The 16741-nt window shown below is 27.0% G+C and overlaps 2 protein-coding genes and 1 pseudogene across 2 annotated transcripts; all 3 read left to right on the forward strand.

Moving 5' to 3' along the window:
• Positions 1 to 1698: 1698 nt before the first annotated feature.
• Positions 1699 to 2367, forward strand: LOC111292912 (UDP-glycosyltransferase 83A1 pseudogene; annotated as a pseudogene).
• A 6272-nt stretch (positions 2368 to 8639) lies between these two features.
• On the forward strand, positions 8640 to 10516 carry LOC111292868 (UDP-glycosyltransferase 83A1-like). The gene is made up of 2 exons (XM_022885480.2): positions 8640 to 9368; positions 9565 to 10516. Exons 1-2 carry the CDS (start codon positions 8888 to 8890, stop codon positions 10455 to 10457), a joined length of 1374 nt encoding a protein of 457 aa, XP_022741215.2. The 5' UTR covers positions 8640 to 8887; the 3' UTR covers positions 10458 to 10516.
• A 2452-nt stretch (positions 10517 to 12968) lies between these two features.
• Positions 12969 to 14769, forward strand: LOC111293369 (transcription initiation factor IIB-like). Its single transcript, XM_022886119.2, has 2 exons — positions 12969 to 14008; positions 14600 to 14769. The coding sequence occupies exons 1-2, from the start codon at positions 13270 to 13272 to the stop codon at positions 14767 to 14769; spliced, it is 909 nt and encodes a 302-aa protein (XP_022741854.2). The 5' UTR covers positions 12969 to 13269.
• The last annotated feature ends 1972 nt before the right edge of the window (positions 14770 to 16741 follow it).

Raw genomic sequence — 16741 nt, forward strand, 5'->3', positions numbered from 1 at the left:
AAAAAAATTATTAAATTTCATATACAAAATTATAAATTAATATCTAACACAATCAAAATATAATATTTAATTTTAATTAATTTTTGTCTAACTTATGTAAAAAATTTATCAATAATTTTCATCTACAATCTCTATGTATATCATATTAAATTATTAATCTCTTTTTTTTTAATTATAAATATTCAATCCCTCTAATTAGATTTTATCGAAAAAAATTTTCAAAAATTAAAAGTTTTCAAACTTATATTTTAATAAAATTTTCAAACCTATATTTTTTAGTTTTTAGTTTTTAATCTTAATAAGAGTAATAGATCATAAAATGCTAAATTTGTTAAGTAACTTAATTTTTTTGATACACTAATTGATATAAAAATTTTTTTATCACAAACAACTTTTAATAATTATATAATAAACACAATTTCAATAATTACACAAAAATAACAAGAATTAATATAATATCAAAAGAATTGACAATAATATAAATATCAAAACAACAAAAAAAATTAAAATTCATATACAAAATTATAAATTAATATATAACACAATCAAAATATAATATTTAATTTTAATTATTTTTCATCTAACTTATACAAAAAAATTTATCAAAAATTTTCATTTAAAATATCTATATATTATATTAAATTATTAATATCTTTTTTTTAATTATAAATTTTCAAAACCACTAATTAAATTTTATCTAAAAAATTTTCAAAAATTAATTATAAAATTAAATAAAAAAATTCAATCCCACCCTTCAAACACTCTACCACCCTCATCAATCCCTCCCCACCCTCATCAATCCCTCTCCACCTTCCCCCCCAACATCCCACCACACCCAATCCCTTCCCACCTTCCCTGCAACGCCCCACTACACCCAATCCTCCCCACCCCATCCAATCTCTCCTCACGTGCCTAATATATCAAATTTGTTTAATTCTTTCTAGCAAACGGAGACCCTTCTAGAAACGCTACCTTCTTCTGTTCATCTTCTTCTTCGTCTTGCGTCTTGCCTTCTCTAGCTTTCAAAAAATTTCTTCTTATTTCTTTTTTTTTTTTTTATCTCTCATTTTCTCTCACATCCCTTTATCACTATCACTTGCTGACTTGCCTAGTATCTATAGATATCTCGTTCGTCTTTCAAACTCTCACAAGACACAACAGATCATTTTACAAAAATTTTACAAAAAAAAAAGTAATTTAACTTTCTTTTCTTACCTTATTTGATCTTGAATGTTGATTGAAAACTTGAGGTTGATTTGAATTTGAATGCCGAAAATGCCGATTGAATGGTTGAAACTTGAAATTTGAAATAATTGATCTATTTTCTAGTTCGTTTTAAAATTTATTTTGATGATAAAGATTTGAGATTGTGAGCTTTATTTTTTGATTTGGCTTTTACTTTTACTTTTGCAGGTTTGTTGTTTTATTTTGCAGGCTTAAAATTTTATTTTTTTGTTAGAACTATTAGATCCGTGAGTAAAAAAACAGAATAGCGACAATAACGGTCCGTTATTGCCTCTATTGCCCATTACGCCGTTATTTTGCGGTCGTTACTTTTCGTTTTTGCTATGAATAAATTTCTCAACCGCTTTTTATCTATTAACGGTGGCAAAGGGTAGCGCTACCATAATTTTACGGCCGCTATTCCGCTATCAAACCGTTATTTGAATCCCTAACCTGGAGCTTGGGGCATATACCATGGCTTCTAAACTAATGCCAATTGGACCACTTTCTATAAGCAACCAACTTGAAAACTTGGCAGGAAATTTCTGGCCAGATGATGTAAGCTGCTTACAATGGCATAATCAACAGCCACCAAGTTGAGTCATATATGTTTCATTTGGCAGTTTATCATTTTTTGATCAAATCGAATTCCAAGAATTAGCCTTAGGGTAGGAACTCTCCAACAGCCCATTCCTTTTGGTTGTGAGACCAGATACTAATGAAGGAAAAGAAGATATTTTGCCTGAAGGATTTCAGGAAAGAATAGCCAAGCAAGGGAAGACAGTAGGTTGGGCACCACAACGCACGGTTCTGGTTCGTCCTTCTATCGCTTGCTTCTTGAGCCATTGTGGCTGGAATTCCATTGTTGAAGGTGTCAACAAAGGAGTTCCCTTTCTGTGTTGGCTAAACTCCATCGATCAGTCCATCAATGAGAGCTATGTTTGTGAAATTTGGAAGATTGGACTAAAATTCAAAAGAAATGAAAGAGGGATTATCATTCGAGAAGAGTTTAAGAACAAGATAGAGCAACTGGTTGGTGATGGAAATTTCAAAGCAAGAGCTATTAAACTAATGGAAATGGCTATAAATTGTGTCAATAAAGGTGGTAGCTCTAACAAGACATTCAAGAATTTCATTGAATAGATGAAGTCTTAATTTTCCCCTCTTTATTATTTTATGCATAATTTCCTTTGCTTTACTTAATCTCCTCCCTTTTGTTGGGAACTAGATTATTAAAATAATACAATGTTTGGGAACCAAGACAGATGTATCAGCAGCCACTTTATGTATTGGCAATTACTTTTAGTGTTAATTGACCAACAAAATAGTTTCAAGTAGTCTTAATGTGCAAAAGTTATTATTATTATTTTTTTTTGCAGATAATAAAATGAATATTGACACTTCTCTTTCAAGGGGTCAACTTATGTTATATTTTATCTTATTTTTTCATAAGATTTATTATATTATATTATATTATATATAAGAAGATCCACTTATATTAGTATAATTCTCAAATTTTTTTTATCATTGGATCAAAATTAAATTTATAATTCATTTTAATCAAATAATATTTTTAAATTTAATAATTTTGATTCAAATATTCAAAAAAGTGAAAGAATTATATTAATATAAGTGAATTATACTTCAAATATATATATATATATATAAAGAGAGAGAGAGAAAGAATCGACTTACATAATATAAAACTAAAAAAGTTTTACATATTTTTTTAATCATTTATTTCATTTGATCCAAAACATGAGAGAGATAAGTAAAAAATAGAAAAAAAATATTTTAATTTCATCCCTTGAATTTATTAAAACCAATAGCTAAATAATACGTAATTTTAATTGATCTCTTCTTATATATACATATATAAAATATACTAATAATAAAAAGTAACAAACTCATAAAATTATAAAATAAAAATATTACAATGATAGCATTAAATTTTTAAAGAATACTTTCAAATTAAAATTAATGATAAAATTACTAATTATACAATCTTTCAATGAATTATGAGAATTTTTTAATTCTTGTTATAATTTAAAATAATAAATAAATATTAATTAATTAATTGTTAAACAATATTTTTATAGAAATAAGAAAAATAAATATATTTTTAAAAGAATGAAGTTAAATTTTGAGATTCAAAGTTATGATCAAATTTTTTATGAAGTGGGTTTTTTTAAAAAAAAAAAAAAAGAAGAAGAAAAGATTGTAAGACAACATGAAATAAAGATTTAGAGTAAAATTAAAAGTGAAAAATTTTATGGAAAGAAGAAAGTGTAGCAAGCTAAAAAGAAAAGGAAAAAAAAAACGCATTTGATACTTTGTTAAAAATTTTAAGTATTACTAAGAAAGTTAAAAAAAATTAATTTGACTTTTGTTAACTTCACATCATTTGTAATTTAAAATTTGTAACATATCTCTTAATTTTAAAGATTTGTAAATAGTAATTGGTAGATATAATAAATAGAAAAATAGCAAAATGATTTTAATCTCTCCTAAATTACAATACATAAAATTAAATTATAAAACTAAAACATAATTAAATAAATCAAATTTAATTTAGATGAGATCAATTTAAATATATATATATACATATATATGTATATATACATACACACAAAAGGATTGTCAAAACTTTTGGGAGCCAATGTCCCTCAAGATTGAATAACGATTTTATTAGAATCACAATAACTCTAATATCACTTGTTAGACAAAAAAATCCTTTAATTAATTAATTATTCATGCCAGTAAAAGCGAAATCAAATAATCAATTAGATATGACAATTCGTACTTTCATGTTGTATCTCGTCTCATGTTTGATACGAATTATTAAAATACAAACATAACATAAATTATAAAATGTATTTAAATCTTAAATACGAACATGACATGTTTATTATACATGTAACACATGACATGATACGATTAATACATGTATAATTAATCCGTTTAAACATGATATAAATAAACAAGAATAACATAAATATACACGATTAGATACGATTAACATGAATATATACAAACACATGAATAAAACAATAAATAACTATAAACTATGCATCATTTATAACTTAACAAACTAGACATATTATTTGCATATTAAAAAGAATTAAAATTTTTGATACCCATTTAATATGTATTTTATATATAAATATTTAAAATTTAATAGATATTACATAATTACATTAGTTTTTAGTATCAAATTTAAAATGATGAACTACTAAAGATTATAGAATAAAATAATGATGTATAGGACTAGTATTAATACTTATATTGTATTTACATTATTAATATACAAAATAATTTTATAATAATTATTAAATGTGCATCAGAATTAAATATTTAAAATAATTAAGTATCATAACTAAAAGATTAAAAATTAAAATAATCTTTATATGTTTATATTAAATTAAAATAAATATAAAAATGTGTTAAACATGTTAAACGTACACTCATATGACAAGATTAAATTAAATGTGTTTTTCATGTCGTGTCACATATTAATGTGTATTCATATGACACATTTATCTAGATATGCTTTCGTGTCTTACATGTGTTTAGACATGTTAAAATATATAATACTCGAATTGTGTTATGTTGAAATTCGTGTTGACACAAATAAACACCAAACATGTTTTTTTAAAACACATATACGATTTGTTTTCTTGTCATTTTCATGTTGTATCATTATGTCATATCTGAAATTGCCAAATCCACAATCAATCAATCACACAAGAAACAATAATTTAACGTAATTCTGTCCAACCAAATTATATCCATAAATAATAGAAAAGGTCCACTAGTTATAGATAATTACAAATATACAAATCATATCAACCACTCAACAATTAATATTTATAGACCTTTTCAAAATTGTTTAGTCCTATGGAATATTCTCAACCTAAATAAACATATGTTCGTATTCAACCATACCTATGTGGACTATCTCATTCTCTTCTAGTCCACCTAAACAAAACAATCATCATACTTATGTCAAACCTTTCTGTCTCTTCTAGTTCACTCATGAACATACTAATATATATCCATAAGGATGTTAATCTCCAGTAGTCCTATAAAGTATCTTTTTAATAAAACTCTATAACTTTCTTACATATTTTTCTCATACCTAACCCTAAAAAGACTTCACATATTTATAAGCATACAAACGTACCTATCAAGAATCTTTTTCCTCTTAAAATTTTTCTTTTACAAGTCTTCTTATCCATTAAATAATATCTAACCAATCTCAAACAAATCTCTTATGGGATTTGAGTCACTATTTCCAACAATCTTCATCTTAACTCAAATTTCATCAAACTATCAATTTTCACACTAAACATGCTTGGCTCTCCCTGTAATGAAAGTCTCGTAACAATCTTCTATGTGTATTTTCAAGCTTTATACAAACCAATCTATCAAAATATGAACCCCTCCCTTGAATTAAGCTTATTTGAGCTTATCTTTTCCCATGTCTTGAACCTTCAATTCTGATATCACTTGTTAGGATTACGACTACTCTAATATCACTTATTAGGATCACGATAGTTCTAATATCACATGTTAGGCAAAAAGGGCCCATAATCAATTAGTCATTCACGTTAGCAGAAAAGAAATCAAACAATCAATCAATCACACAAGAGACAACAATTTAATGTGGTTTAGCCTAATAGACCTATGTTTATGGATGAGAGAAAAGATCTACTAACTGTAAAGAATTACAAACATACAAATCATATCAACCACTCAACAATTAATACCCATAGAACCTCTTAATATCCTTTAGTTTTATGGAATATTTTAAACTCAAACAAACACATGCCTATGTGCATCTGTAAGTATGTCTACCATTTCAATCTCTTCTAATTCACCTAAATAAAATAATCATCATATTTATATGAACCTTCTCAGCCTTATTTAGTTTACTTATAAATATTCAAATATACACACATATAAGGACGTTAATCTTTAGTAGTTTTATGAAGTGTCTATCAAATAAAATCTTACAACTCTCTTATGTCTTACATCCATAGATAAGAGAAAAGATCCACTAGTTATAAAGAATTACAAACATATAATCAAATCAACCATTCGCAATTAATATTCATAGACCTTTTTAATCACTTATAGTCCAATCAAACATACAATACCATAAAGACGTTAATCTCATGTAATCCTATGGAGCATCTATTAAATAAACCCTACAACTCTCTTACATCTTTTTCTCATATCTAACTCTATAGAGACTCAATATATTTATAAGCACATAAACTTGCTTATTAAGAATTATTTTTTTCTTGAATTCTTCTTTTGTAGGTACTGTTATCCATTAAATAATATCTAGCTAATTTCAAATAAATCTTGTATGAGATTTAAGTCACTATTCCATATAAATCTATCTTTGCAAGACTTCTTTCTTCATTTTTATAAACTAAAGAAAATTTTTATTTTAATTATTTTTTCACCTAAACCCAAAATTAAATTACTTTAAAAAAATTTATTTTGCTTGATAATTTTTTTTTTTTTTTTTGCATAGTGAAGAGAGAAATACTTCCATTATTTTGCTTGTTACTTTCACATTTAATTATCGTTTAAAAGTTTATTTTCATTTCATTTGTTGGATAATAATTATTAAATTGTTGGATGTTGAACTCAATAAACATAAAAATAAAAAAACTGGGGTTGTAATTCGTTGTTTGGATATAACAAGTAAGAGTACAGATGAAGGCAGAAAATGTGTGAAGGGGGTCAAACAATAATTTTAAAGGAAAAGGAGGTCAAAATAAGAATTTGATCCTGCTTGCTCTTGTGTTTGCCCCGGCACGAGAGGCTTCTAGAATTTCATGAATTATATTTTGCTATAAGTTGCTATAACCCAATATGTGTTCTCAACCCTTTGTATACAAACTTCTTAATCACCAGAGTTTTAATGAATTATATTTAGTCCAATCTTCCAAGTTTCACAAATATAACTCCCATTAATGAAGTGATCGCCGGAGTTTAGGCAACACAAGAAAGGGATCCCATTGCTTGCACCTTCAACAGTGGAGTTCCAGCCACAATGGTTCAAGAAGTAAGCAACACACAAGCATGAACCGTGCGATGCGGTGCCCAACCATTAAGAACAAGATAGAGCAATTGGTAGGTGATGAAATTTCAAAGAAATAGCTCTCAAACTAAAGGAAATGGTTATAAATTGTGTCAAGGAAGGTGGTAGCTCCAGTAGGACATTGAAGAATTTAATTGAAGAGATGAATTCGATCGTGATTCTCATCTCTTTTTTTGTTTTTATGCGTATTTTCCATTTCTTCACCTAATCTTTTTCCCTTTTGTTGGGAAAATTAGTTAAAATAAAATAATTTATGAACAAAAAGGAATATAAATTAATAATGTGTTTTCTATCCTTCTAATCAGCTAGAGTCCTGCATGTCAAATGTGATCTCTATAAGTTTCCACCTAATGCTGAAAAAAAGACAAAGCCAATATTTTCTCTTGGTGTTAATTTAACCAACAATTAGTTTCAAGCCTTAGTAATGTGCATAAATGACATTTTCTTCTTGTTAATTTGACCAACAAATTAGTAACTTTGTGACAAACTATATATTGCACACAACGCAAAAATAATCACTAAATTCTCTAAACTAAAAGTTAATCTATATTCTCTATTACTTCTTACTTGGACTTTCAAGATATCCACTTGCATATTCCTCGGTCTTACCATAGAAGAATGTAATAGACGGTATGACCTTTTTCCAGTACTTTAATGACCTCGTTAGCCTCATTCTGAGCATGATTAGCGTCCATATGGCTCCAACACAGACGATCTAGCTAACCTTGTTTTTACATTTTCTTAAAACACTTAACTAACTTAACAATCAGAACCTAACTTTAAATTTCAACTCGAATGCCTCTTATCTTATTCTCTGCCACTTTTTAACTCAAGCTCCAACAAATTCCACTCTCATCATATCAGAAATTACATCAACTTTTTTTCTTTTTTCATTCTTTGTGACTCAGTATTATTAACAACTATGAACTACTGTCGCCGGCAGGATCGCATCAATTCCAAAGCCAAGGCATCTAGAAGCATAGAATTTGCCAAATAATGCATCATTTCTTTCACCAAACTTTTCCAATTATCTCATCATGAACCATTTTGTAAGATTTTGCATTTATATAATTTCCTTTATCACTAGCGTTTGTCAACTAACCTGCTAACATTTGCAAAACTTTCATATCTGGAAAAAAATATTGGATGAAAGATGTCCTTAACGTTTATAAGATTCGATATTTGACAATAAATCCCAAAAGGTAATGCTTATAAAATATACTTGTGAAAAGCAAAATAGCATTAAAATAGTATTAGTTTCATACCTAGCCAGTTAAGCCAAAATAAGGCACGATGAATAACAGGCAGAAGCACCCAACTAATTACACTGAAAATGAAAAAAGGACAACTAGAATGATAGGTCGATGTAGAATTAAACAAGAATCTCATTGTCCTTACTGAAAGAAAATCGATCGATGAAAGGAAGACAAGAATTAACATTTCGGGAAGGGTTCTTGGGGATAACGAAAATCTCTTTATAAAAAGAAATATGAGCTTTAAGTCTCAAGTGTGTCAGATATAGAGATATAGAATTAAATAGTAGAAATGGGAAATCCTCATATTCTAGCAATACCTTATCCAGCACAAGGCCATGTCATTCCTCTTATGGAGCTGTCTCACAGCTTGACCAAACATGGCTTCAAAATCACCTTTGTCAACACAGATTTTAATCACAAGAGAGTCACGGATGCATTTGCCCACAAGGTTTCTGGGGAGGGGTTAATTCATCTAGTTTCAATCCCGGATGGGATGGAAGTTGGGGAGGACAGGAATCATTTAGGGAAATTAACTGAAGGCATTAACCAAGTCATGCCTGGGGAGCTGAAGGAGCTTATAGAGAAGATTAATAGATTAGGAGATGATGAGATAACTTGTGTTATAGCTGATGTGAATATGGGATGGGCACTTGAAGTTGCGGCAGAGTTGGGAATCCCCGGAGCTGCTTTCTGGCCTGCATCTGCCCTTGTATTGGCCTTCCTTTTTAGCACCGAGAAGTTGATTGAAGATGAAGTTATTGATGAAAATGGTATTACTCAAACTGCAGCACGTCTAAATAACAGTCAAATAAATAAGAACTTGCCTTTTTGAAAAAAGAACAATATTGATTCATTAATAAAATTTTGCCTGATCAAACTTGGAGGACAATATTACTGCTAGTATTAGTTTGAGATTGAATTATCAGCTCATATATTCCTTAACCATTGTTGAACTTTGATTTGCAGGTACTCCAATCAATAAAGAAAAGATGATTCAGTTGCACCCAAACACACCTGCCATGCACCCAAAAACTATTTTGTGGGTCTGTCTTGGTGACTTAACCACACAAAAAACTGTTTTTGAATATGCTCGGACTTACACTAAAGCTATTGCAAAAGCAGAGTGGCTAATTTGCAACACAACTTTTGACCTGGAGCCTGGAGCACTTAGCTTAGTTCCAGAGTTCCTGCCCATAGGACCAGTTTCAGCAACCGGCCAGCTTAGAGACTTGCCAGGAAGTTTCTGGCCAGAGGATGCAACTTGTTTGAAATGGCTTGACCAACAGCCACCAGGCTCAGTTTTATATGTGGCATTTGGCAGCTTCACGATTTTTGATCCAATCCAATTCCAAGAATTGGCTCTGGGCCTGGAGCTATCAAACAGGCCATTTCTTTGGGTTGTCAGACCAGATATTACTGAGGGGACTGAACCTGATGCTCTTTACCCCAACGGATTTAAGGAAAGAGTAGCCAGTCGTGGGAGGATGGTGGGTTGGGCACCCCAACGTGCGGTTCTTGCTCATCCTTCCATTGGCTGCTTCTTAAGCCATTGTGGTTGGAATTCCACTGTTGAAGGTGTAAGCAACGGGGTCCCTTTTCTGTGTTGGCCATACTTTGCTGATCAGTTTGTTAATGAGAGCTACATTTGTGACATTTGGAAGATTGGATTAAATTTTAAAAGAGATGAAAGAAAGATCATTACCAGAGAAGAAATTAGCAGAAAGGTGGAGCAATTGATAAAGGATGAAAGTTTCAAAGCAAGAACTCTTAAACTAAAGGAATTGGTAATGAATAGTGTCAGTGAAGGTGGTAGTTCTGACAGGATTTTCAAAAACTTCATTAAATGGATCAAGTCATAAACATGTTTTTCACATTTTAGTTTCTGCATTGTTTTCTTTGATTCTTAATTTCTTTTCTTGCTTTCGTGAATAAAAGTAAGAATCAGATAAGGAAACAATGTATACTAAATGGTGGTCCAAATGTTTATTGGAACAAGGATTAAAAATAACAGGTTTTTCAGACTTTACCGACTGATTGAAGAACACCAAACAAAAGCTGTTCATTTAATCTTTTATATATATAATTTTTTTTCTTTTAATATTAGAGTGTTCTGAATACTTTCCAGAACATATAAGATTCCCAAGTTAGATACAACATCATAAAAGAAAATAAAAATAAGGGTAACATAATAAAATGTTAAACTCTTAATTTTAATGATCAAAATTCAATTCCTAGCAATCTTAATTACTAAAAAAAAAAAAATCCATGCTTTACCAATAAAAATAAAATAATGACTAATTTATTAATGTCATAAACATTTGGATATTGAATTTAAAATAATTTAGAGAAGCCCTTTTGCTGTTTTTTATACTAGGGCAAAACAACTTTATACTAATCTAATATATATACTATATTACAACATACAAGATTACATTATCAAAATTGCTTATGTGGATGTTTAGGTGGATAATCTCTTTTAATGACACATAATATAATATTTATATTATTTTATTTATCAAATAAAATTTTTTTAAAAATTATTTAAATTAAATATTTTGGATAATTATTTAAATTGAAATCAAAATCTATCTAGGATTAAAATTTTTGTATAAGATTTGAATTCAAATATATTAAATCATAATTTATCTTTTATGTTTAAATTTAATGATAGTTTCAAATATATATACTTAATAAAATTTTATTTTCTGTCAAATAATTTTCTTTAATAATTTATTTAAATTTAATATTTTTAGATAATTATTTAAATTCAAATCAAAATGTATCAAAAATTGAAAATTATTTAATAGATTATTTAAATTTAATACTTTTAGATAAGTTATAAATTATTGACTAGAAAGTATGTATTTTTAAAGTAATAAAAGCTTACATTTTCATATGAAAATATGAGACATTTGAATATTGATAAAAAAATTAGATAAAACTATGTTTTTGCTTTGAAAAACAAATGTAATATTTTATTTATGTTCTAATTCAAATATTTTTATATTATATATTTGGTTAATTTATTTGATTCTCTTTAGTCCATAACTTTTTTTAATTTTGCTTAGATTGATTATAATTAACTTTTTGTATTATATATTTTTTTATTTTTTTCATTTCTTCAATGTTTTTATTTTCTGTTAATTTATTAACATATTTGCTTTTATTATTGTATATATTTAATCTTGACAAATTAATATGTAAATTTATATTTTCTATTTCCTTTTGCTATACTTTTTATTATTGAATTTCTTTATCAACAATGAATGATATGAGAAGAATGGTGATCACTACCATATCTAACTCACAAAAAATACTATCAATTACTTTAAAAATGATTAAAAAGAAAAAAATATTTCAAAATAAAAATTTTAAACATAACATAAAGAATTATTGTTTCCCTTTTATCTAAAAAATAAATTTACTTTATTGAGATATATAAAAATAATTGTTAACCCAATATATACATGTAATAATTACTCAAAGTATGTCAAAAATAAAAGATAATAAAAAACAAATGATTATAACAAAATTAATTGTGAATTGTTGTTTAATCAAATATATATATACACTACCCAATCAATATTATGATAAAAATAATTATTAATCTTAACTATTTAAACATTCATTCTTGATTTTTTATCAAACAAGAAAAAAGTGATAGCAAAATTTGTAGTATTTAACAAATAAATTGAAGAAAATATTTTTTAATGAAAAAAAAGATTATTATAATTCTTAAAAATTTATAAAAGTTTAGACTTCTTTTAGATGAACAATGTTATTTATAATATATTATATATAAATTATCATTTAATTGTAACTAAACATTTATAAAAATATGATTATATATTACATAAATAATTAAAAAATAAATTTAAAATTATGAAAAATTTAATAAAAATCCCGTACATTGTACTAGTTAAAAAAGCTAATTTATAATTTTTCAATAATACACAGGTAAGATATTCTCAATTAAATGTGAAATCCAAAATTGAAAAATCAAGGGCTTAGGAATTTTGATTTTGATCGACAGAAGAGGCCATTAAAGATGTTTAGAAAAAATTCTCTGGCGCATATCAAAGATTGTATAGTCACAATAAGCATACATTTTTTTTCCTTTGAAATTTATTTGAGCACAAACATTTTAATTGCAGGGAGTATTGACATTCAAGTGAAAAACTATACCTATTCCTTTTTTGGTATAAAGGAGGCTATAGTCTGCAGATAAAGAAAGGATTATAAATGCTTAGATTTGAACTCTAAATTTGATTCAATGGCACCTCTTAAGAATAGTTTCATGAACCAATTAAGTTAAATTCTGTATTCAACTATACCTATTCTTTGAAGCTTATCAAAAGCAAGGACCCTACAATGTCAACAACTAGCTGTTCTGGCATCCAGACTCTGATTAATGATGCCATGATGGAATTATGATGAAAACTGATACAACTTGCCATTTTTTCTCAAATCTTGCTCCAATCTTATTTAATTGATCCTTTCTGGAGTTCCAGTTGCCTAAGGGCTTTTTTTAAATGTGCCTCCGAAAACGTCCTTTTAAGGAAGGCAATTGTTTTATTCTTTTCCAGCCTGACAGTGACAGGGTGGTTGCTCCTTATAAATACATCCCAATTGGGTTCAGCCAGAATCAAACCTCGATACAAAGCTCTAACCATGGCTACTAACTTCTGCCCAGACTGCCAGAGACAAACTGAAATTATTCTTGATTACAGAGCAGGATACAAAATCTGTTCGGAATGTGGCTTGGTTCTTGGATTCAATCACATTAATGAAATTCCAGAGCAGCGAAACTTCCCTGATTCTATCCAAAATAGAGATCAGAACCGTGTTGGATCAAAAGAAAACCCAGTTTTCAAAACCGAAGACCTCTCAACTTACACTTCCAAGCCTACTAACAGGATCATCAAGAGACCAAAGAAAGGTTTGAAGCTGATTGGAGAAATGACTGACAGGTTAGGCCTCGTCTCAGCAATTAAAGATAGAGCTTGTGAGATATACAATAAGGTGGATGTTCTCAAAAGCTGCAGAGGAAGAAGCACGAATTCCATCCTGGCGGCTTGCCTGTTCATAGCTTGTAGAGAAATCAGACTCCTCCGGACGCTCAAGGAAATCTCAACCGTTGCTGGTGGAGTATCAAAGAAGAATATTAACAGAGCCATTGTAGCTATAAAAAAACAACTAGAGGTTGAGACTAAGACCGTGCAGCCTGAAGAACTCGTCAGGCGGTTCTGTTCCAAGCTTGGAATGGAAAACCAAGCCATTAAAGCAGTGCAAGAGGCCGTCAAAAGAACAGAAGAGCTTGACATAAGGAGGAGTCCGACGTCAGTTTTGGCAGCTATTGTCTACATGGTACTTCAGCTTTCCCATGACCAAGTGCCGCTGCCAGTTAAAGGTATGAATTACTACTATTAAGATTTAAATAGCAGAAATTTTGGGTTTTTTTTTTTTTTTCCTTATTGACTTAAATTTTTGGAATCATTGATTGCTCAGCTATCTTTTTAAACCGAGATTCCATTTGTTTCGGGAAAACTCATTTCCAAAAAATTATTGGATGGGTTAATAAAAAACATTTTTTATTACTTATTTTTTTAAAAAAATTTTATTTTTAATTCAAATAATATTGAGATAATTATTAAAATATTAAAATTATTTATTATTAAATTATTAATATTAAAAAATAATAATATTTAATATAAATATATTTTTAAATAATAGTATTTATTTATTATTATTTTATATTAATATTTAAAATATTTAAAATATATTACTATTACTAAAATGGTATTTCTATTAATTTAATATTATTAAAAATAATAATATTTATTATTCAAATATAAAAAATATTTATACGATTAAAATAGTAGAAAATTTTGTTTTTTTTTCTTTTTTGACTTGAATTTTTGAAATAATTGCTCGCTCAACTATCTTTTTAAACTGAATTTTCTTGAATTTTGACAAAAAAAAAATTTTTTTTTGAATGCAGATATAGCAATGGCTACAGGGGTTACAGAGCCTACAATCAGGAAGTCCTACAAAGATATTTTTCCTTATGCATTAAGGGTAATACCTGATTGGTATGCTGGGGAAGAGCAAATCCACAAACTTCAATCCCTTAAAGTTCTTGGAGCAAGAAACAATTTGCACATGAATTGATCTTTGGTTATTAAGGATTGATTTTCACCTTTGATATAAGTTATATCCAAAGTTTAATTTTTTTAAAATTGTATTAGTACTATTTTTGTTGTTTGAATGAAAAAAAAAAAAAAAAAGTAATGAATGGCTTAACTTATGTTTAGAATAATGACATTGCTTCTCTTTTTGTCTTACTGCTTAATGATTATAAAATATTGAGTTTTTTTCTGCACTAAATTAAAATAAAATCTTTATTCTCTAACAGAGTAATTTTAATCTTATTTCTTTAAATGAAATACTTTAAATCGCTAATATATTACCTGCAATTATTTTATTATAATTAATTATAATTTAAAATTATGTAAAATCTATCAAAATTTTATACGAAACTCACATTTATAAATGATGATTTGCTACATAATTTTTTGTTATAATTAGATAATTAAAAGATTATAATAAAAAAATTATAGTTGAAATACATCTTTTAAAACGTGTCAATATTATGTCAATATTTTTTATAAAAAAATTATTTTTTAGTAAAAAATATTTAAATTGAAATGTGATACGTTTAAGGGTTAATTAATGTTTAAACTAATTAACTATATAGTAAACCCTAAATTCTCTGTTTGGTTTAAGAAAATATTTTTTGTTTTTATTTTTTATTTTCATTTTTTAGAAAATAGTTTCTACTTTCTATTTTTTGTTTTTTAAAAATTGTATTTGGTAAACAGAAATAAAAATTATTTTCTAAAATTGTAAAAATAATGAAATAAATAAAATATTCAATGATATTATTATTAATGGCATCTAATTATAAATATAATATATATATTAATTAATAATGATATTAAAAAATGTTTAAAAATGATAATTTGCAAAATACAAGGAAAAATATAATATAGATTGTCGTAACGATTTTGTGTCTATCCGACGAATTTGAAAACAAAATAAAAATATAATGGAGTCGTCATTAATCTTTGTTGGCTATGTGCAATTGGTTACCTATTAAAATTTATCCTTTTAATAAAATTAATTAAAATTTATTAAAAAGATAATTTTATGGTCTGTGAAACAGTCTGGGTTCGAAAATCGATTACATGTAGGGAAGGATTAGCACCCCCATAGCGCCCGTTTAGAAACGGTACCACTTAACTACGTGTTATTCTATGATTTTAATAAAAACAGTCTTATTTTCGGTGTTTGAAAAATAATTTTCTTATATTTTTTATTTATTGAAAATTAGTTTTTTTTTAGTGCTCAAATTTTATTCGAGAAAAAAAAATTAGAACTCTTTTATCAAAATAATTCTTAAAATGTTTCAGTATATTGGTAATATTAAAAGAATTTTTTCTCACTTAAAGATTTCTTAGGTATCACTTATCAGAATATCTTAGAATATTATCCTTGGGGCTCAAATTTACTTTTCCTAAAAAAATTACATCATGCATGCAATGCAAAATGTTACCATGTTGATGCGCACACATTTGATTCTCCCTTTTAGAAATTTTTATTAATTGTTTTATTAATCTTTTCATTTAAAACTTTGAAGAAAATGAAAATTTTATTATATTGAAGGTTTTCTATAAATATTTCAATACATTGCTAATATTTAAAAAAAAAACTTCTCACCTAAAGATTTCTTAAAGTATCTCTACTTGAAATACTTTTAGAATCCCATCATCGGATAAAATTTATTTTTTTCTCTTTTTTATTACTTATTCTTAATTTATTAATTAATTTTTATTATTTTATTAAAGAAAAAAAAATTTATTGTATTGAAAATTTTTTTATAAATACTCTAATACACTGGTAATATTTTAAAAAAATCTTCTCACCTAGAGATTTCGTAGATATCACTACTCGAAGTACTTTTGAATCTCATCGTCGAATAAAATTATTTTTTCTTATTTTTATTTAATTATACTTATCAAAAACTTTTATTATAAATTTTATTAATTATTATTATAAAACAATAAAAATTTTATTTTGGTAA

The sequence above is a fragment of the Durio zibethinus genome, chromosome 10, assembly GCF_047325235.1.
Source record: "Durio zibethinus cultivar Kanyao isolate XHJ-2024 chromosome 10, ASM4732523v1, whole genome shotgun sequence".
Lineage (NCBI taxonomy): Eukaryota > Viridiplantae > Streptophyta > Magnoliopsida > Malvales > Malvaceae > Durio > Durio zibethinus.

Bases quoted from the DNA above. Each gene is read 5' to 3' on its own strand.
- LOC111293369 (XM_022886119.2), top strand. From the start codon at position 13,270: ATGGCTACTAACTTCTGCCCAGACTGCCAGAGACAAACTGAAATTATT. The intron at 14,009-14,599 runs GTATGAATTACT...TTTTGAATGCAG, and splicing joins AGTGCCGCTGCCAGTTAAAG to ATATAGCAATGGCTACAGGG.
- LOC111292868 (XM_022885480.2), top strand. From the start codon at position 8,888: ATGGGAAATCCTCATATTCTAGCAATACCTTATCCAGCACAAGGCCAT. The intron at 9,369-9,564 runs GTATTACTCAAA...TTTGATTTGCAG, and splicing joins TGAAGTTATTGATGAAAATG to GTACTCCAATCAATAAAGAA.